Source organism: Coturnix japonica, chromosome 1 (genome assembly GCF_001577835.2).
Source record: "Coturnix japonica isolate 7356 chromosome 1, Coturnix japonica 2.1, whole genome shotgun sequence".
Taxonomy (NCBI): Eukaryota; Metazoa; Chordata; class Aves; order Galliformes; family Phasianidae; genus Coturnix; species Coturnix japonica.
In genome coordinates, this window is record NC_029516.1 from 78,313,586 (window position 1) to 78,335,442 (window position 21,857).

The 21,857-nt window shown below is 39.8% G+C and overlaps 1 protein-coding gene across 13 annotated transcripts in view; it reads left to right on the forward strand.

Moving 5' to 3' along the window:
* BBX (BBX high mobility group box domain containing) overlaps positions 1–21,857 on the forward strand; it is a 136,228-nt gene that overhangs the window by 71,129 nt on the left and 43,242 nt on the right. For 11 of the 13 annotated variants that reach the window (XM_015877871.2, XM_015877881.2, XM_032447958.1 and 8 more), the window contains 6 exons: positions 2,022–2,192; positions 3,731–3,973; positions 9,350–9,548; positions 15,090–15,157; positions 19,403–19,483; positions 21,721–21,801. In XM_015877871.2, coding sequence (XP_015733357.1) covers positions 2,031–2,192; positions 3,731–3,973; positions 9,350–9,548; positions 15,090–15,157; positions 19,403–19,483; positions 21,721–21,801 — 834 coding nt within the window. In that variant the 5' untranslated portion in view covers positions 2,022–2,030. The remainder of the gene's footprint in view (positions 1–2,021; positions 2,193–3,730; positions 3,974–9,349; positions 9,549–15,089; positions 15,158–19,402; positions 19,484–21,720; positions 21,802–21,857) is intronic. The other 2 variants (XM_032447975.1, XM_032447973.1) reach the window with 1 other exon arrangement.

A 21,857-nucleotide genomic window follows, 5' to 3' on the forward strand; every position in this document is an offset into this window, starting at 1 on the left:
TTTTTTTGAGATGTGGTTTTGAGAAGTTCCAGTTATTATAAGCTTCATGGTTGAAGTTGTGTATGTATTCTATCCTATTTCTGCCACAAGTCCTGCAGAGACTGCCTGTGACTTGTTTTGTGACTTCCAATGGAACCATTTAATTGCACATGCTTCAGTTCTTATAGGATCCAAGTCCACGTTTGAAAAGCTTGCTGGTAGGGATACTTGCCAGCATTCAGGGATCCTTGTGAGGGAGAGAAGGAAGTGATGTTTTTGCTGATTTCTCTCTGCATGTCTGAGATTTGAAAACTGAAGATCTTCAACAGTAACACTGCTGCACTATTGATCTGCATCAGGAAATACCATGTGGTAAAAGCAGATGGTAGTTCTGTGTTTTAGGAGGGGACACAGGTGGGAATCACCATGCAGCGCTATACACGGCAAAATTTACTTTTGGGTAGGAACAACGTCAAACTCGCATTTCACAATACTGAACTGCAGCTGGATGTTTTTTCATCTTTTTTATTCTTTGGAAGTTGAAGTTGTTTCTGTGTATTTCATTTCCAGAGTGTGTGTTAGATCCTCTTTGCAAGTCCCAGATAAAGATTTTGGTGAAATGTTGCTTGATTCTTTGCTATATAATACTTGCTGAGAAGGACAAGTGTTGCTTGTGGAAAATTAACAGTGATAGCCAGGAAATCAATGTTTAAATGTGCTCTGTTCAAAAGCAGGATGATAGGAACAGCAAAGTGTGGAGCCTTACAGAAAACTTCTAAGTCCTCCTCCCTGGAAGCATTCACAGGGCAGCAAATACTGCTGGTAAATAGGGAGGGATGGTGGGATTTATAAAATCTAGTGTACATACAGGAAAATGCTGTTTTTACATATCTGTAAGTTAAAATGCTTGAATCTGCTTACTTCAGGGTTCAGTTTTTTCTTCAGTGAGTAGTGTCTGAAGTTCCTTCTGATTTCTGCACTGCTCAAGTCGGCAAGAGAAGCAGCTGCTAATATGCATTTCTGGAGCTAACAAGAGAGTATCACCAAAATGCCAGTGAATTAACCACCAAGAATCACCCTGGGAGTAAACATCAGCCAAAAGTAGAATTAGTCGCTGCAAAACATGTATGTTTTGTATGGGGCTGTAATGGCTCTCACTGCTGGACACTGCTGTGTGAAGTGGTCCCAGCGAGGTGTTTGATCTGTGTAAGTGAGGTGTAGCAGCTGTGTAAGTGCATTGCAGATCTTACCTGGGTATAGCAGATCTTCTGAGCCATCTCTGACATTGGTAGTTAGCCTGTGGTGAGGATGAGCTCTTACTGAGAGGTACTTTAAGAGGTACTTTGAAGGATACATGTGCAGGACAAGTATGAGAAATTTGTTTACCTTTTGCAGGCCCTTGGATGTGTAGATGGTTTTCTGTACACAGGTTCTTGTAGATAAGTACTTTTAGGAGTGTCAGAGTAACTACTTCTGGTTGTTTGCTTCAAATTTGTCTGTGAGAATTCATTTCTGCTAGGCAGGGAGTCAAATTTCCTTATGATACTTTTTAGTAGTGGCTCTCTGGAAATCCTAGCTCATAATGTCATGGGGTCCTGCAGCAATACTGCTATACATGTGTATGATTAACAGATGTGTTGGTGGATATTCATTTTATGGTTAAAAAGAGGGATTTTTCTGACTTCTTCTGTGGCAAAATATGGAAAACTACGGTGGAAATGGCAGTAGGAGTGTAGTGAGTTTCACTGAGTTAGTGGTGTCAGTTAGGCAAGAGTCTATCTGAGAGTCAGGTTGGCTAGTGTTCTGGTTTCATCCTCTTAAACTGTTTGTCACTAGTTGATCAGGTGGGAAAAGTTAAGAAAAGATTCATCCTTGTTGGTAGTGATGTTTGAAATAACCCTCTACCAACTACCTTGCCAGAATCTTCTCAGAGTCTTTCATTGGTGCTTCTGGCATTTGTTGTTGGTTTCTATAAGTATCTATATGATGGTCATTTGTGCCTAAGGGTTTGTTGTGAACATTTGACTGTTTTTGCATGGCAGGTCACAGTAATGAAAGGCAGTAGTAGGAATAAGGATCATTCGACAGAAGGAGAAGGAACTGGGAAGCGACCAAAAAGAAAGTGTCTTCAGTGGCATCCCCTGCTTGCCAAGAAACTCCTTGACTTTTCTGAAGAGGAGGAGGAAGAAGAGGAGGAGGAAGATATTGATAAGGTAGACTTCATTGGATACTTGGACTGCAGAAGGTGAATGCTGGGTCAGATTCACCTCAGCAGCGTTTTTATTCTATTTCTTGCTTTTCTCTTTCCCAAGCTAACCTAGTCAGTTAAAAAGATAAATAAGGTGATACCATGCACATAATGCTATAATGAGAAGTAGGAAATAACAAGACAATGTGGCTTGTCAATCATGATTTTAAAATCTTTGACAGACCCCTGTTTTTTAGAGTTAGTTGAGTAGTTTTAGCAAGTTACTTTAATAGCATGTTGCACATCTTGGTCTTGATTGCTTAAGGTTGTTCTTGAGATGTATTTTTAATTGTTTATTTTGGACATAGTGTTAGCTGGTGTTCAGTATCTGCTTCCAGTGACTTGGAGGACATACCAAGCTATAATTATTTTATTTTTCTTAAAATCTGGAAGATTGCAAGAGAAAAAGAAGGAAAGGCTGACAAAATTTTCTGCTATCTTTGTGTAAGAAATTCAACCTATCTTCTGGAATATTGTGAGTGCAGGTGGAATAATCTCCCTGTTTTGACACTTGATATTTTGGTGTTGTTTAATGATATTAGTTGTACCCTTCTTTCATAAGGACCCCACTGCGTCACCTCACAGATATACACTTAGAGTCGACCTCTATAATGAGAAGCCGGAATGGGAGCTGTTCGGTTTGGAGACACGATATTTCCATCGTGTGCATAATGTTCATATTGGCATCTCCTTGATGCCCTGCTAAGTCAGGAGTGAGAGATCAGTGCTGAGGAGGCATACGGGAAAGGGTGAGTGGTCCTTGACAAGGATAAGGAGCAGCTAGAAAGGGAAGGTGGGGGGGGTGGGGGGCAGTGCTGTTTATTGACCTCATGGGTGACTTTCCACTATGTAGTATAAAATAGCAATGTTGTGGTTAGGTAGGTGGTGGCTTTCTGTCTGGTAATAACTTCATTAGGTTGTAACTGGCTTTCTGCGGTGTGAGTAGTGTGCTGGTCTCTGAGCTGAGTGAGTGCATTTTGGTAGTGGATTCTGTTGGGAATTGCCCTCTGGCAGTTACTGGGCTGCAATGCAGTGGTTGTAGTGCAGTACAGCCCACAAGCTGGGAAATGAACATCAAGAGCTGGAGAAGCAACTGGTACCTGTGTGCTCTTGTTCCTGTGCACTTTGTCATTGTGAACACGTGTCATTGAAGTACAAGGCAACTCAGCTCACTTAGTGAAATATGACGAAGATGGTATCTAGTATGTAGGAAATGGGGATAGGGAGGATATCCTCCTTTTATCCCCTTTAGGGTGGTTGTTAGAGAGTAGTCCTCAGCTTAGAAATCTGCTCCGCTTGCAAATCAGTGCTTAAGTTTTGAATGAACCTTGGGCCTTTGGGCAAAGTCTGATGTGGAATTCCTGGTCTTCTAGGTGGAGTGGATGGCCTTTAGAAACATGCGTACAAGTCCATATGCATCTTCCTCATTCAGACAAAGCATAAGCTCAGTCTCTGAGAAGCATGAATAACCATGTTTACATCTCTTTCCTTTGGTTCTATTAGGTGCCTCTCCTTGGCGCTGATGGTTTAGAGCAGGATGCTGATGAAACCGAAGATGACGAGTCCTCAGAGCAACGAGCTCGCCGACCAATGAATGCATTTCTCTTGTTCTGCAAACGCCATCGCTCTCTGGTTCGGAAAGAACACCCTCGCCTCGATAACCGTGGCGCAACCAAGATCTTGGCAGATTGGTGGGCTGTTCTAGATCCAAAAGAGAAGCAGAAATACACTGACATGGCCAAGGAGGTAGGTACTACCAGAATGGATGATTTAAAAGGAGCTTTCTACATGGTTGTCTGTCTTATGTTTCTTAGTATATTAAAAACTTTTTGTGGGGTCTTTCTCTTCTCTGAACTCCTTAGCTTACCCAGTAGGATTATGGTACCCAGAACCAAGTTGTTCTTGCTTTGATTCTCCTGGTCTTGCAGACCAGAAAGGAAGTAAATAAGTCTGTGTATGCAAACTAATATGGTTCTAGTAGTTGTTTGAACAAAGCATGTGCCTTCTGTGGTAGATACAACCTGATAATCCCAGAACTGCAAACATTAACATGACAGATTATGGCTTTTGAAAACACTAAATAATGCAGTTCGTGTCAACTGACTGTAATGATACTTACATCATGCTGTGTATTTGCTGCCAATTATATAGCTTGACCAAGCCAGAAGTATACTCAGCAAATTCAGTCCCATTTTACTTATGATACTAAAGAGTTTTAAATTAGTTTAAGTACTAAGTACTTACTAGTTTAAATATTCTCCCTATATATTGAGTAGAGCAAGGCACACAGTTACTTAGGCTGATAATATTCCTCTGGAACATATTGCAATAGTGATATGTGTGATATAGATTTTGTGTAACCATTGAATTCAATCTTAGAAAAAACAACAGAGGGCCAGTGAAAAGGAAGAGCTTCTCTCATTTGTTGAGTAATGTTAGGATACTTCAAGAAGTACAGATAGCTGTGAAACAGTTGGGAAAACCATAGCCTGTCTCTCCCATCTCACCTGAACTTGAGTACTGGTGTTAACACATGTAAGATCTGAACATTTGGACAGTAGTTTGTGTGAACATGGAAAGGCCCACAGGAACAGCGAAGGGCTCTGCAGAAGGCTCCTTTTTAAAGCATAGGGCAGAGTATGACACAGTGTTTAAATACTTGAGTCTCAGCTTTGTTCAACCATTCCTGATGTGTTCTGCATTCCCACTTACAGATTAGTGATGCTTCTTGCAATGTGTGGAAAAAGGGCACTTAAAAGACTTGGTACAGATACAGAGAGAGGAAAAATGAAAATGAAGAAAGAGGGTTTTTTGGAAGAGACAAATCTGATGTGGCTGTTTTTTTAGCCTTTTGTCTTGATGAAGGAAACTCATTCATTAAGAAGGAAAATAACTGCAGAACTTCTGTATGAAGTGACACATCTGAAGCTATTAATCATACTGTTGAAAAAATCATCGTTTCTATAGTAATTTATTTATTTCTTCTGGCACAGAGCGAATTGCATATTCAACGTCAAAGGGGAACAATAAATCTTTGGTAGTTTAGATCATTGCCGCTGATTCCAAGGATGTTTAGAACAGACACAGTGTATAATTTCTATTCCTTAAACAGTTGTGTTGCAACAATAATTAGAAGCTATAATATGCCACTGAAAGTATCTTTGCAAACAAGCCTCTTCTGTGTGTGGATCGCTTGTTTAATGCTCACTCTTACAGTTAGGATTACTGCTGGGACTGACAGGAGGATGCTAACTAATATCACTTCTAGTGAGAACTGTGTATTGATATTTTGGTTTTTCCTAACAAGAGCATACTTAAAAGTCAAAGTTGAGTGCCTTTGGAATGACATCGAAGTACTGTTGTAATTTTCATGTATATACTGACAAGCCACATTTAGGCAGGATAAGCTCACTCACTGTATTTTAAACCTCAGTGAGCTTATGTGTGTGTGTGTGTGTGTGTGTATATATGAATTGCAATGGTTACAACTTCTGTTGGATTATGAACTTGAGAATGCTTTTAGTACTTGAAGTCAGAGTTTATAAAACCAGTTAACTCGGGTCTAGCATCTAGTAAGCAACTTTATCACTTGTATAATACCAGCAACTGGTACTATCTCAGCAGTATGCAAATCAAAGTGTAAGTGTACGTACATAACTTGTCTGGCTCTACAATTTCTTAAAAAAATTAATTAATTAATTAATTAAATTTAAAGGGAAAAAAAAAAAAAAAGACATTTAGGATTTCTAAAGAGAGTAAATGAGGAACCTAACACTTTGCCATATGAAATTATGGAAAGGTTCCTGGTGGTTTAGACCCCTTTCCCTGAGAGGATAACGAGGCCCTGTGGTTCATTCAGGCAATTCTGGAAAACCCCTTTTATGTACCTGCCTGCCCTTTGGGATGCCTTAATTTCGTGGAAAAACTGGCCGATGCTCCTTTTTATTTTCAGTCACGTGGTTAATGATCTTTAGAAGCAGCACTTGCGTTGGGGATGTCATACTGTGTCTGCAATGGCATACCTGAGCTCTTCTCCCAATGAGTCCTTTGCCCGTGATTTCCCAGATAAAGCCAGAGGGCCTGGAGCTCCCTGAGTTGCTGCCTTGGCAGCTGCCTTGGCACAGGAGAAGACAAGTGCCTGGTTTCCCTGTTGCAGCCTGATGAGCTCACTAGGTAACCCAACAGCCTTCAGAAATGAAGAACAGCATAGTATTTTGGGGGATTTTTTTTGTTTGTTTATGTAGATCTCTAGTACGATTTTTACATATTTATTTTTTCATAGGAAGTTGGTGGAATTTACACATATATTTAACATTTAGAAAGTGGTGGCTGCTGCCCAGAGGTGTAGCTTGAATCCGCTTTGTGAGCTTCTGAAGAAGCAAACTTTTTGTTTGGTGATGATAGCAGCTCAGAGAAGTTATATTTAAGTACAGCACCTATTCTGACCTCAGCTCTGAAATGGCACCTGTCCCACCACATAGTGCGTCCTTCCCCAAGCTTTCACAAAGAACATCGTACCAATCTCACAAACATATCCTCAGTTTTTTGGTTTTTTTTCTTTTTCTTTTTTTATTTATTATTATTAATCTACCTGAGATTTCAGGACATGACACCCTACAGGGCAGTCCTAAAGGCACTGCTGTGCCACTCTGCCTGGGAACAAATGTGGTGTCTTTACTTTCCAGAATAAGGAAATTAATTTTTCTTTTTCTTTTTTTTCCTTAAAGTGACTTTAGAGACTTCTTTAGGCCGCTGTGTTAAATTGGTTTACTGCACAGTTGGTTGAATGGAGGAAAAGAGTAAGCTCTCCTACTGCCTTCGGCTGTTTCGTATTCCTGTGTAGCTCATTTAAGTTATCTTCTCATGAGCTGCCAAGTAGAATCTATCACTACTTTTTAGGCCTTGGTCTAATAGTCACGACAGTCGATACTGAAAATCTGCCAGAGGTTTGGACAAGGCCTCTGTATATATAAAACTATTCCTTGGTTGTTGTTTAACTTTTACATTTATTTGTTTTCCTTTTCATCACAAGTTGTTGAAATTCTGACAGTAGCCTCTGAGTTGTCCTTCCTGAAGTGACTCCTGAGTAGGGTTTAAAGAGCACTGTTAACATTAACTTTTGGGCTTTGCAGAGGCAAAAATCCCTTAATGCACTATAACACTTGTATTGCCCTTGTTGGAAACTGATTAAAAGCTTATTGCTGCTTCATCTCGCGAACGGTGTGAATTATGGTTCTCATTTGATGGGCAGCCTGTCACATTAATCTGTAGAATAATTCAATTATTTAGAGCAGCAGTGCTGATACAAAGAGCTTACGTACTTCATCGCTAGAGCTTCTGTGCTTTTAACTCAGCAGGCTGGAAACATGATTCATGAGTGGGCTGGAGCTTTAACAATGGAAGGCAAAGCTTTCTTTGTGCATTTCCTTTCCACCTCTTCCCTTATCCCCTCCCCTTCCCTGGTGAGGCTATTTTTGTGGTCTGCATTCACTGGTGAAATGAACTCCCAAACCAAACTGAGGAAAAGGGAAAAGGGGTGAGATGAGTGATGCCATGGTCCTTCATTTGCAGATTTAATACGTCTTCCCTGTTCAGAAAATACAGGGTGTATGTGGGTCAGCAGCCCCTGCAGATTTTTATTATTTATAGCCATTTCTATAAATACAGGACTTGACACAGTGGGATCACACAGTGCCATGCTGCTTGTAAATTGGATCATTTTTATCCTTGCTGCAGTCTGGAGGTAGAGAGCGCCAGCTGGTAGTGTAAGACTGAAGTGAAAGTAAAAGAGATGCACGTGTGGTAGGGAGGCTGCCACAAGGCACAGTGCTGTGTGTTGAGCTGGGAAAGTATGGCAGTGACTCTGCAAGAGGACAGGGCTCTGAGTGCTCATTGTGTTTTGATACCAGAGGGCGTTTTTTCCCTTCTGTGTGAGTTCCCTTGCATGTGTATGTGTGAAACATAGGTGTCTTTCTGTGGTAGAACTGGGATTGTGGATAACTGGACAGGTGGGGGCTTGTGTCATCACAGAAGCAGCTCTCTGCTGCTGCCCTGGCATATAGCTGAAGAACTCACTTGGTTACTTGCGGCCATCGAAGCCAGACCTACCTAATAATGACTTGGGAAGAATTCAGCCCCTTCTCCCTGCAGTGAGCACTGGTTCATGCTTGGCAGCATGCCTCCAACAGCAGCAAGTACTGCAAGTCACTATTATTTGTTAGGCAAACGTTTGCAGCTGGAATGTTTGGCATGTTCCTCTGATTCATCTATTTTCTACCTTGCATGGCAGCAAATTTGAAATACTGAAGTGTGCTCATCATATTTAAATTATTTTTTTTAATTTCTTTCCTGGGCAGCAAGATACCTGGGAAACATCTCTGCTGAATTTGAGAATAAGAACAGATTCCCATCCTCTCATTTATTACCTCCCCCAGCCAAACCCTGTAGGATCCAGGTCTTACTTCCCCATGTGTAGTCCTACTTAGGTTATTTTGCTGCCTCAAACCAAGAAGACAGCAAACAACTAAGATATGTGGTCAAGGCCAGAGGAAACTTTAAATGGTCCTAGTTCATTTTATTGCAGTCATGCAGGATTGTTTTGGAGAGGGCTGGGGTGACTTATCAGAAGCTACTGAAAAACAAAGAATACTGGAATCAGTTTATTTTCAAATGAATTTGCTTGGCTTGGAAGAGAATTTACTTCAAATACTCTAAAATATCAGACTACTAGAGAACAAGTGCAACAAAGGGACATTACACTGCATTTATTGCCAAGTGAGTGTTTTCATTTCATTCAAACTAGAAAGCAAACGGACTGCACTTGAAAAAGAATTCAGGAAGCTATCTTCTCTGTTTCCCAGACAGTGAGCATACAAGCCCCGGAGAGCTGTTTGCAGGATCAGAACTTAGGCCTTATGTTCATAATAAACCCTCACTCAGGAAAGGAAAGAGAAAGTGACTTCTTTTAAAATACGGCTTTGCTTATCTTCTTGTTAGACGATGCTGGTGATTGGACTCTGAGCACATGGTTAAAAAAAATCAAGGCATTTAAGGATTATTTATTGAATCTTCTTACAAGCAGTAGATAATTTCATTATCAGTAATTTTTTCTTTCTTTTGTAGTACAAGGATGCATTTATGAAGGCAAATCCAGGGTACAAGTGGTGCCCCACAACAAACAAACCTGTGAAAACCCAGACTTCCACTGTTACAAGCAGGAAGAAGCTGTGGGCCTTCCCTTCAGACTCTGCAAAAGATATACCAAGCCCGAGGAAAGTGACAAAAAGTGAAGAAATGCCACAGCTTAACTTTGGGATGGCAGGTGAGACTTCTGTCTTGTGAGGTTTCTCATAAGTAAATATCCGTGTTTTGTTTGAGGACTTGACAGGTGGTAGAGACACCGACCCTGGAGATGTTCAAGGAATGACTGGATGTTGTGTTGAGGGACATGGTTTAGTGGGAGCTATTAGTAATTGGTGAACAGTTGGACTGGATGGTTTTTTAGGTCTTTTCCAACCTTGGTGATTCTATGGTTCTATGGCATTGAGGCTGAACTGCAAGACCTACAGATGTGTTTTGTGTCCCCATGCTAGGTTCCTAACACTGTATTTAAACTTCTGCGTAACAACTTGGTACCATTTTCTATAGCATATGTTTGGTTTTTTTTAGCGTCAAGTCCAGATATATGTGACATCTTTTAAGATGCGATCATTTGCAGTCCAGTTGTGATTTATTTTTGGCTCAGGATCATCTGCTGTTAGGACTAGAGATTTTCATTTTCTAGCTCTTGTGGATGGCTGTTCCTGAGGAACTATGTTTTCTGTATTTAAAGCAAGGATAGTATAATTTTGTTGTACTTAAAAAATAAAAAGAAGTATAAACAAAAGTCAGTACAGTTAGAGAGCCTGTACTGGTGAAGTACAGGTAATCTCTTGCTGATATCCACAACTAGCAGAATATGATATATTAATGTTCTTAAATACTGGCAGTTTAAGAACCAGGGTGGGAAATTATTCCCTAATACACACAGCTTTCCTCTTTAAAGTTTCTCATTTAATAAATGTCGATGCACTTCAGAAATTTTCTGTATCTTACCTAGTTTATGGTGACTGTGTGACAGGATTTTTCTGCTTACTGACATCATCTGCTAGAGAAGGGGAAATGATTTTATGTAACAAGTAAGGGGAAAAAGAGGGATAAAAAGGATTTTATACTTTTTTTGCCACTTCAGTGGTATGAAAATTCCTGTAATGAAATTCCTCCTGGCTACAACAAAACTGTGAAATGTAATTCAGAATACTTTTTCATGCCACATATTTAGATGTGAGAGATGAGTTCTGAAACCTGCAAGCCTCCTCATCCCATTCTGCTCTTGCTAGCAGAGGGGCATAATTTTTTCTAGTTACAGGTACACTGACTTAACTGGAAGAACAAGTAGTAGCTCTTGGTCCGCTCAGCTGCTGTCCCTCCCCATTCTAGCTGGAATATTCAACTGCAGAGCTCCTGACAGGAGAGATCTTTAATCAACATCTGACAGAGAACTTAAGAATTAATTAGAAAGTAATCCATTCTTTTAATCTATGGAGACATTCAGTTCTGAAGAAGGCCCTATTTTGTTTTAATGTGTTTTTTTTGTGGGATTTTTTATTTTTTTTTTATAATCACTTCACTTCAAACTGAGTAAGCAAGTATAGTGATTCACAGGGGTCCTGCTCCAGGCCCCATGCCAATGAAGTCCAGCTATTTCACTAGAATAGCAGTAGCCCATGAATTAATGACTGCTTCTGGCAGAGATATTAGCAGCATCTAAATCACAGGTCCGTCACACCAAATGGATTATAAGTGTCATAGTAACCGTGTTTTGTGTTCTTCCCTCAGGTTTGTGTGATAGCTTAGTTCAAATCTGACTGCTGAGTCTAGGACATCCTCTTTTAAAATCCAGGCTGTGTACTGGCTGATTAACTAAAATGTAGCTGAATGACCATAGAAGTACTTTTGTCCCTGAAATGCTGCTGACTTGGCTGTTTTGCGTCTTCAAAGCAGATAGCTTCATTAGAACAAGGATTTTCTGACTGTCCAGTCATTCCAGGAAACCTGCTTTATTTGTTTGTAACCGTAAATCCTTTTTTTATTTATTTTTACTTATTATGTTTTCTGAAATCAAATATGTCCCTGTGCTGGTCATCTCTCCTTTTACTTGTGGTGTTACAGCATCACTGGGCTTCTGACCTGCAGCATTACTAGTGATGTCCTTGCTTTTCCAACCTGTGAGTTGCAGTTGAGCATGTTTTTGTCATGGCATGTCTCTCTTGTGTTCTGTTTGAGGGCGTAAGGCAAAGACAGCTGTTGTTCTCAGTCGAAGGTGTCCAATACTGCACAGTCACAACTACAGAGCTAAAGTGGGCAACATCTTTCCTGGAGGAAAGTGGAGGATTTCCAATGCTTTTACGTTTCTGCCTCAGAAGAAGACGCTTCCTAGACTAGCCAATGTCATGATAGAGATGCAATTTTTATTCTTTAGAAAGAAGCTTAATTCTGAACTCAGGTGAAAGTTAATTGAAACTCTTACTTGTTGATCTTTGCTTTTATCCCTTTCTCAGTTTTTTCTTTTTTCTCAGATTGAAAAATTGTGATGCTGAACAAGCCAGCCTTCTGAGTTTCCAACCAGGCTAATACAAAGAAAGCATATAATTTCCATATAGTGGGATGGTGTAAGCTTAATCAATGCTGAAAGCCGTTTAGGAGGCCACAAATCACTTCCTATTCTGCAAGTCAGATGTGTATGCTATTTTCTCATAACTGTTGATTTAACTGTAAAGTACTTTAAAGTAACACTTAAAATTCTTACACTTTCATTCTAGTGGATTCTTAATGCCATAAGAGAAACATTGTGCTGAGAAGGCACTATAAGCATATGGCGCTGTTTGTGTGTATACATTTTTTGACTTCCTTTATGTGAAGTTATTTTGTAATTTAAAACCTTAGTGAAAAGATGTTTGTCTTTACCAAGATCAGACAGATAAGTGCTAGCCCTTTGCTACAGCTGCAGCATCAGTATTCAAGCTGCTTGAGCACAAAATTAAATGTTCACTTTCCACTAAGCTGTAATTTTTTTTTCTCCTCATAATTTTTAGTTTTAAATAAACAGTTTAAGTATTTGCTTACTTGAAGGAAGTGAGGGGGGGGGGAAGGTCTGTCCTTGTCCTATTGTTAGACAGTACTTATTTGAATAGCAGAAAACTGAGACCACATACTCGGAAAAGAAGATATTTAAGAAGTAGAGGATGAATTTTAGAGCAATACGCTAGTTCTTCATTTGGCAAAAGCTGAGGAGAAAGACATAAGACAACTAGAGTGAAACTCAAGGGAGCAACTATGGATGATCCATGTGGTGCAGGCATAAGGCAACGCTGTACTGCAGTGTGTCAGGCAAAGCATTTTCAAGAATTGTAGAGAAAAATCAGTGCTGTTGAACAGACCACAGGTGAGAGCTCATCTGATGTGATTGCCCTGCTAGTCATTCACGTACAAGAAAGACTGGCTCTACCTAGAGTAACTGAAGGGGAATCACAAGGACTGTGAAAGATGAATGAATGATGACATCAGAAGATCTTGACTTCTTTAGGCTAGTGAAGCTAGTAGAGGATCAACAGGGGTCACTGCTGTAAAACAGCAGAGGAAGATGCCATTTAAAGAGAACACCGATCTCAGCTTGAAGGTGTGAGCAGCAGAAAAAAAGAAGTGTACCTTTTCCTAACTCTGAGTGGATCTAAGCTGATAACTGGAAGAGAGCTCTAAATGCTTAACATTTGGCTTCTATGTTGTCTTTTCAATATGAATAAACAAAGTAGAAAGCAACTAGCAGCCCCTAACTGTGAAATATGGAGCTCAGTAAGATCGTGTGGAGATCTGGAGATCTTTTCCAGGCTTTCTTTCCAAACTACCTGACTGTCATGTCATTGTCTTTCAAGATGTGCGTTCAGTTTTGAATTGCTCTGATTCCCTCTGGTTTGAAGCACAGAACTTTACTTGTTCAAATAACTTCATGGTAAAAGTTCTGTATTGACAGGATCAATTGTGGTTAAGTATTTGCCAACTCTTCCTACTTTTTGTCTGCATTTATTCAGCTACTCATTACTAGTTCTATGCTTCTGATAGTGCCTTATCTCTTTGCAGTCTTTAATATCATTTGTGCTTTTTTAAACTTATTGTAAAATGCTAAAAAAAAACAAACACATATTACCTCTACCTGTTCAGAACAGTAAAAGAAAAAATTATTTCCAGTTGAATACTGAGTTTAAAGCTAGATACTATAAAGATTGTATTCTTAAGATAATGACCACTCTTCTATTCTTGAGATAGCAGATGAACTTGGTTTATTCATGTGGCTTTTCTCTGCTTTGATTTTCAAAAGAGCATCGTTAACAAATCTTATCCTGTGATTGTCAATAGGAGAAGCTGTCTTAGGGAGGAACTTTGGCAGTGCCTGTAATATTGAACTAACAGTATCAGCAAGTGTACCTCTGAACTGGAACTTGATTATCTGCAGTGATAAACCAGTAGGAGGTTTGCAATACAGTTTGGGCCCATGTCAATTGACTCTCCAAAAAGTACAGAGGCATGGCTCACAAGTTGGAGCAGGCCAGAGAAATTGTCTGTCCAGTGGGTGTTATGGATGCAACCATTCTGTTAGAGGCTAACAATTTTAAAGCACACAGAAAAGGAGAGTTGTGCCAGTTGGCCTTAATTCCAGAGGATGGTCCTGGGCACGTGCAATTTATTGTTGTAGAGAGAGGTTTTTATGTAGGCTAGATAAAGGAAATTGGAAGATATAAGTACAAGCTTCTGGGAGACCTAAGTACTGTCTGATGCTGATGTTTGCGGAAATACAGCAAGGACTATGATTTTTCTTTCTCTCACATTGTGGCTACTGTATGAAACATTTGGACCATGGATTTTGTCCTTCCATCTGTATGGCTCTCTGTTAAATTGTGACTCTGTATTGCTCCCAAGGCACTCTCCCAAAATCAGACAATTAATCTTCATAATGATGAAGAGTAAATACTGTTTTGAGTGGAAAAGCTACTCCATGAGTAATGTTGCACCAGTGTTGATAGTTTTCACTTTTTGTTCCTTTTTTTTTTTTTCAGAACTTGTGAAGTGCAGGGAGGCTGGAGGCTAGAAACTGTCAGAACTGAATATTTGGAGTAATAACACTTATCTTCATTCTGTTTTCCTCTGTTAAATGTTGTATTGGTTGGGCAACAAGTAGGCAGGCAGCCTGCTTGGCCGGTGTCTCGGCCGTTCTGGCACAGAGGCCTGAGAGTGCTTCATGCTTCAGAGTTGTCAGGTTGACACTTTGCACCACTAAACGCAGTTTGAAATTAAAGCAAAAAGAAAATTGGAATTTTGCTTCAGAGCTTTATCATGTCATTTTGTTCCATCCCTTTTCTTGTTCATCATCTAAGGTAGGGAGCCACTCCCTTGGTAGGAGCATCCATCGAGTTATAAACAACAACTCTAATATCAATTAGAGTTTCTTTGTGTCTATTTGTGTATGAGATCATTATACTTGCTGTTTTAAAGATATTCATCTCTGTAGTGCATAAAACCTTTGGCGGTAAAATTTGTAAATCCACGCACTGGGGTGTTAAGCACACAAATCCAATTAAATCCTTCAAACAGCTTTGAAAGCCTTTCCCAGAGGGTACAGAAATGGTTATTTGTGATTCTCTTGAACTGCCTTTTATGGCAGCTTGCTTAGAGTGTCTGTGACAAGTAGTCTTCTGGGGGTTTAGCGCTGCAAATGGTTCTTTAAAAAAGCAAATGAATAAACGTAAGACTTGGTTTTATTCCTTAACAGATCCTACACAAATGGGAGGCCTGAGTATGCTGCTTTTAGCTGGGGAACATGCCCTGACTGCACAAGAGGTAAGGAACCCTCTTCTCTACCTTACCAAAAGTCCTCAGTTTAAAAAGAGCTCTGAAGGGAAATATTTGTCAAGTGGGAGGCAGAACTTAAGGTACTTCATAGTTAACCTCTGGTGGAACTGAAATGTGTCCAGTGATGTGGGTCTTGTTCTCCAACCAAATCTGGGTCTGGTACCAGTTTGGTACTGCTGAATACATGATCTAACCAGGCAAGCCTGCCCAATGAGAGGATATTACCACAGATGGAAAAGATGAGATATAGTGACTGTAAACAAACAGGTGATTTGCAAGCTCTTTTAGTCAAGGAACTCATGTGCTTATGTTCTTGTGTAATATAAGAACACAGCTTGGCACAAATAGCAGCATAAATATATAATAATTTCCATATAGTCATTATGTATGCATTCTGAAACCATGCAAGTGCTAACAAGTAATCAAAGTATTGCAGTCTATTCCTATTGACCAAGTCTTTATGTCTAAAGGGAAGTTCGCAGGTTAGTTGCCATTGCAAACATTTTATTTTTATAAGAGACTGCAGTAAATAAATGTTTCCTGCATATCTCCAGGAGGGCAGAGACCTTTAGGCTCGTTGTTATTCATGACCTTCTTTATGGAACTGTTATAAAAACTGTTCTTGAGGTACCTGATATATTGTGTAAAATAGGTAATCATTTTTGCTTGTTACCTTTTGATTCAGTGTTTCAGTGGTAGTTAGGTGTGGAGCAAACACTTTGTAGACACGTGTTACCCCAAGTGCAGTAAAATTCCCCAAAAGTGCTTGGGCTTGGTTAACTGAACAGCACTTCTGGCTTGTTGTCTGTGTCATAAAGAGGATTCATGAGATGTTCAACCTCTGCATACCTTGACAGCCTACAGATGTATTTCCATGTTAATGCTTGAATGGCTTCACACTTAAACGGTGTTCAGGAAGTTGGCACAACAAGATGGGAGGTGGCATGACTAGCTAAAAAAGAAAAGCTCAAGAATTCATCGTAGAACTGCTAAGATTCTTCCCTCTTGAATGGGGAGACTTCAGCTGGATTTTATTGACTTGAGGGAGAGAGAATTCATTGCCCTGAGGTAACTGTTGAAGTATCCCCCAGTAAAAAGGTTCAGCTGCTGCTTAACTGTGGAAAATATAGGTACTGTTTTTTGTATAAGACAGTAAGTGTATGCAGTATCTCAAACTCTGATGCTTGCATTGAAAAAGGGAATTCTAAATGAAATCATGTAGTCTTCATTTCTATTACAATCTGCATGGCCATTTAAAAAAAAAAAAAAAGTCTATAGTTGAGACTATTTAGTTTGACTGCCTGCATGTATTACTATGCAGGCTCGGGTAGCCTTGTAATCATACATTTTAAAATGGTATTAACATTTTAAAAGCTATTGATATAAAGGAGAAGAGCACTGATACAGTTTGTCCAGGGCTTCTGAAAAGATGAAGAGAATAATGCTTACATAAGAACTCTGCTAATTCCAAGTAAATTGATTCAGCACCCACTGGTACACATGCTTCAGAAAGGAATATACGTTAAATGGATGTAAAGGGGCTTTTCAGATCAGTTGTTTAAAGTTAGGGTTGTCAGTGCTTCAGATACCAAGTAACAAAGTGAGTGTACACTGGCAAAAAATGGTGAAAGAGGCACAGTAGTGATGCTTACAAAAGTGCTTTGATGAATTAGTCACCATTTTTATATGCTGGTTATATTCCTATGTCCATCATTTTTTCAGTAGACCAGAAGGCTTTTCATCTACTAACAGAATTCAGTGTTGTGTGATGGATTTCCAAACAGAGGCTTGAGCTATTAAATGATAGGCAAGGGAAGTTAAAAACCTTAGCAACAGCAAAAAAACGGGCACAAGCAATTAATTTTTGCCTGGCATTTGGGTCCTTTCACCAGTTAAGCAAAACTGTGATGCATATACAAGCACATTTTGCTTAACACTGGAATAAAAATGCTTAACAGGCTTGTTCTTATTACTCTCATTCCAGGAGAGAAAGCCTCACCCTGTTACTTTATTGCAGCTGTTTTATCTGCGGAAAACCTGAAACTCTGTGAGGAGTGCTCCTTGCTTTAAAGCTCGCCTCCCTTCCCTGCCCACGAGCTCCGTTGCTTGCCTTACAGCAGCACCTAGTGGCCTCTATGGTTACTTCCCACAAAACGCTGAATGTGTAGCACGGTCCAAAACCTGACTCTTGTACCAGTTTCCTCTTGCTGCTGCATATCAGGACCACATTAAAGCCGTGCATCAATCAGTGAGGAAGACGATCTGTTTTCACTCATTTTAGAGCAGGCTTTGGTAACCACAAGGGATTATGGTTATATGGTGGCAGTGTCCTTATGGCTTGCTCCTCACTGCTGAAGGACAGTTGTGCAGTGTGTGGTGCTGATCTGTCCAGGTCCTTCAACAGAGTGCTGTGGCCCAGGCTGTAAAAATGACTTCAGTACAATAAAGTGTAAGCAAGTAGGAGGAAAGAGAAGAAATGACGAAAGATTGAGGATACTTTACCACTGCAGGAAATAAAAGCTTGTACTTGTACAGCCGTTCCCTCCAGTAATTGTTGTAATACTTGAGTTGAATTTGATCTGGCAGTAGGTATGTGTGTCTTCAGAAGTCCTGGAGATGATCAGTTTCCCCCAAGAGTGTGGGGGCAACAGCTGGGTAAAAATGGCATCCTCAACTTAATTCTACTATTCAATGAAGGCAGCAGCACTGACTTAAAGTATCAGAAATTAATGGCAAAAACATGACTGTTCTAACAACAAAATTGTCTTAGAATTGCCCCCAAAAATCTATCTTTTAAGCACAAAACTGTAAGAAACGGGGCCTTGCTCATTCCACAGCGTGCTGTTCCCATCTTGTGACATGAAGAAATTGTGCCTGCCCTCAGCATGCGGCCTCAGGCTGTGTTCCTGGGGTAGAATCTGAGTTGGAGGGAGCTAACAGGGATCACTGAGTCCAACCCCTGGCTCTGCACAGGACCACCCAAAATTCAAACCTTGTGTCTGAGAGCGTTGTCTAAATACTTACTGAATTCCAGCAGGCTTGGGGCCACATTCAGTAAATAGAATGGGAGCATTGTTGCTATGTGGTTTTGCAGCAGGGAAAAAAACAAGTTCAGCTGTGTACCTCAGCAAATTGTCGTGTGGCATGGTCCTCCTGCATTTGGATCCAGTGTTCTGGGAGTAGTACAGCTGGCAGATTCCTGAAGCAAGATGCTCTTCTGCTGCTGTCATGATGAAGCATCTGGAGCAGACGGCAGCATGAGCAGCAGTACAAACCGTAGGCCTGGTTACTGTCTGGTGCTTGGTTCCTGCAGCAACAGATGCGCTTGCTAGCTGAATCTCATGTGGGTATTCACCAATAAATGCTATTGACATACCTCCTCTGATAATAAAGGAGATAAAAACTACATTCTCCTTGAAATATTTCAAATAAGTTGGAATTTCACGAAAAATTAAAGATCACTGGGGGGGAAAAAGATTCTATCCTGTTACTTAATCTTCCAAAAATCCCACAAAGCCTCCTTCGTTTCTACTTGTAAGCTGTGCTACATACCCTATTTTGTATTAGCAGTGTACTAACTTTTGGGAGTCATACATGTAAACCTTTAATACTCAGATGTGTCTCTTGATGTTCAAGACAATGCTTTTACAGAAGGATGCTATTTTCAGTAGCATGGGTAAGGCCTGTGTGAATTCTAATCAGGCTGTTGTATTGTGAGTATTTTTTGAGGGTTTTTTTTTGTTGTTGTTATTTTTGAGCAGTCACTTTTCTGAATTTTGATATTGGAAATTACAGCACTTTCTTGCTCTGCTCCTCAAAAGCACCTCAAAAAAGATATCCACTTACATAAGTTATTTAAGCAGTTCTAGGCTTATGGTGCCCTTAACTACTTATTTCATGCTGTGAAGTGATCAGCAATTATTTCCGTCACTTAGCAACACTCAGTGGTTTGAAAAACTTTATTTAGCCTCTAAGTAATTAATGGGAGTGTAAATTGAAGAGATAGTGGCATGGATTGCATCCTGAATACAAGGTAGCTATGTATGCAGCCTGAAACAATCAGTGTTTTGTTGCATATAACTCTTGCAGAATTTGGAATAACAGGAAGAAAAAGAACAAAAGCAAAAAAACCAGTCCCTGGTATTTTTGTGCTATTTCTTATGTGGTTGTTGAACACTTGAATGTAGGTGCAGAGCTATGTTTTTACCTTATTCTCCACGCTCCTTGTTTCAGGTTTCCTCAAATACTTGCCAATCTGATACGACTGATTCTACGGAAGTGTGTCAGAAGTCATCACTGTTTCAGTTTGCAGAGGTGAGTTTCTTTAAAAAGGGATTGTTTTTTTTCCCAGTGTTTTCTTTCAAGAGATATCTGGTGTTCGGCTGGAAGAGAAATCAGAAAAACTGACTGAATTTCATGGTAGCATTTCTTCCTTCTTTTGGGAGTTACAGTATTGGATCATGTGTCAGGTAGATGTGTCTGATTTGAAGTGCAGATGTGTTCAGGAACACAACTGAAAGCCTAGTGTAACACTGGAGCTGTGATTTAAACAGTGATTTAGAGATCTCATTCCTGCACTTGCGTTGAGAGTTAGACTCCAGCTGATACCTGTGCTTGGATGTTATATGTTATTATATCATCTAGCCAGGTCAAATGGGATGCTGGGCAGCCTGATCTAGTACTTGATCTAGCAATTAGCAACCCTGCCTGTGGCAGTGGGTGTGGAACCTGATGGTCTTTGAGGTACCTTGAGGTCCCATAGAAACCATTCTATGATTCTTTGTGACTGCATCAGTCATTAGCTCCATCAGAAATAATTGTAGTTCTGGAATTTCCAAAATTTTCTTCCGTAACCACAAAACAGCTCTATGCATTTCTGCAACATTGCTATTAACGTATTTCTAGTAACTGCTATGCAGAGCTACTGAGCTGAGTTTTTTGTTTTTAAATATAGCCTTCTTCATTCAAATTTTGGTGGATTTAATTGACGCAAATAACACAGGGTTGCAAAGAATCCTGGCCCTTTATAAGCATCACTTGCTTGCTTACATCTTTTCAGCTTCTGAAATGGTCATAATCTAGTGACGTAAATATTTAGCTAAAGACATATAGGATACTAGGCAGCATGTGAGTGTCTGTGGAGAAAAATTTGTCACAGGAGGGGCTTCTTTTTGTTGTTTGGTTTCACACCCACAGCCATGAATCTGACTGCCTTGTCTATATTATTCATCTCTGCATATATTTTCGTATTTCTCCCTAGATGTCATCGCTTGCAGAGCAGATAGATGCCAATCCTTGCATACAGAAAGTGATTTTAGTTTTAACATTAGCTAGCTCACAAGACCTTGAGCTGTAACTTACTTAAAAACTGAGGCTTTCACAATGTAGCAGAGGTAGATTAATGCACTGGACCTTTATTTCTGATTAAAGGCTCGTGTGAAATATAAAATCTACAATTAGGCTCCTAAACAACTTACTGGCTTTTCTTGTTAGCAAGAGGGGAATACCTGATTTGCCATCAATTATAAAAAAAAATGTTTAGAAGCTCCTTAAAATTGATTAATTCCAGTGTTAATTATGGTAGTAATACAGAATCCATCTTTCAGTGAGATACTTCTGATTACTTAACCTGTCATTCGAACAACGTGGTATTTTGTGTGGTCCATTTTGATAACGGTCTGTTTCTTCAGTGTTGCTGTTAAGTCTTCCAACCAATAAGACAAATATGAGTTCACTTACTGAGTTAATTTTGCAGTGCTTAAACAAAAAAGTGCCAGAATAATGTGACTGTATGGAGGAATTGTGTTGTGTGTTGCAAGATATGATATTGCTAAGAGCTTGTGAACTCTGACTTTGACTTACCCATCAAGGAATTGCAGTAAAAGCAAGGAAATAAGCTCACCTGCACTGCTGAAGCTTGCAGTTCAGACGTAGTTCACTGATATTCAGTAACTAGAAATGCATATTAGCTAGTTTACTTCATCTTTCATGGATGTTAAGCAGTTCATAATGAGGCTGCATGTATTTGGTAAGTAGTAGGTGTGTGCGTCAACAGCAGAATAAATGGCATTTGTACCTAGATCTACAATTAATTCAAAGTGTTATTCACAACAAAAAGAGGTGACACAAGTTAAAAAGAAATATTTTTTTAAAAATGCAGCTTCCTTAGTCATTAGGATAGGTCTATTATCTCTTCTAGAAGTACATACATGTGTTGTGCCTCTGCCTTACTTATCTTCCTGGCAAAGTAGCAATTTGTGCTTTATCGGCACCACCATTCTGTGGTTGGGTCTTTTGCTGCACAGTGCAATATAACACAGTGTCAAGTTCCTGTTACTAACCCTCTTTTAACATATCAGTGGGCAAATAAAAAAACCCCTCAGAAAGGTTCTGGTCTGTTTTGTTGATCACGGGAAAGATTTTCATTGTTAAAAATTATTTGGGATCACCATTTACGTGTCTCCTGGGAAAGCAGATGCTGTTTTCATGTTGAAGTTTGATAACAAAACTGGAAAGTGAAATAATTTAAAAATTATTTCTTTTCCTCACAGATCTCTTCAAGCACATCACAGCCAGGAATTCCAGGAGCTGTAAAACAAACGGAAGAGTCTGCATTATTTCAGTTTGCTGAGGTATGATAGCTAAAGCATGTTGGGGGAGGCTGGGAGGAAGCAAGAAGCCAGTATGA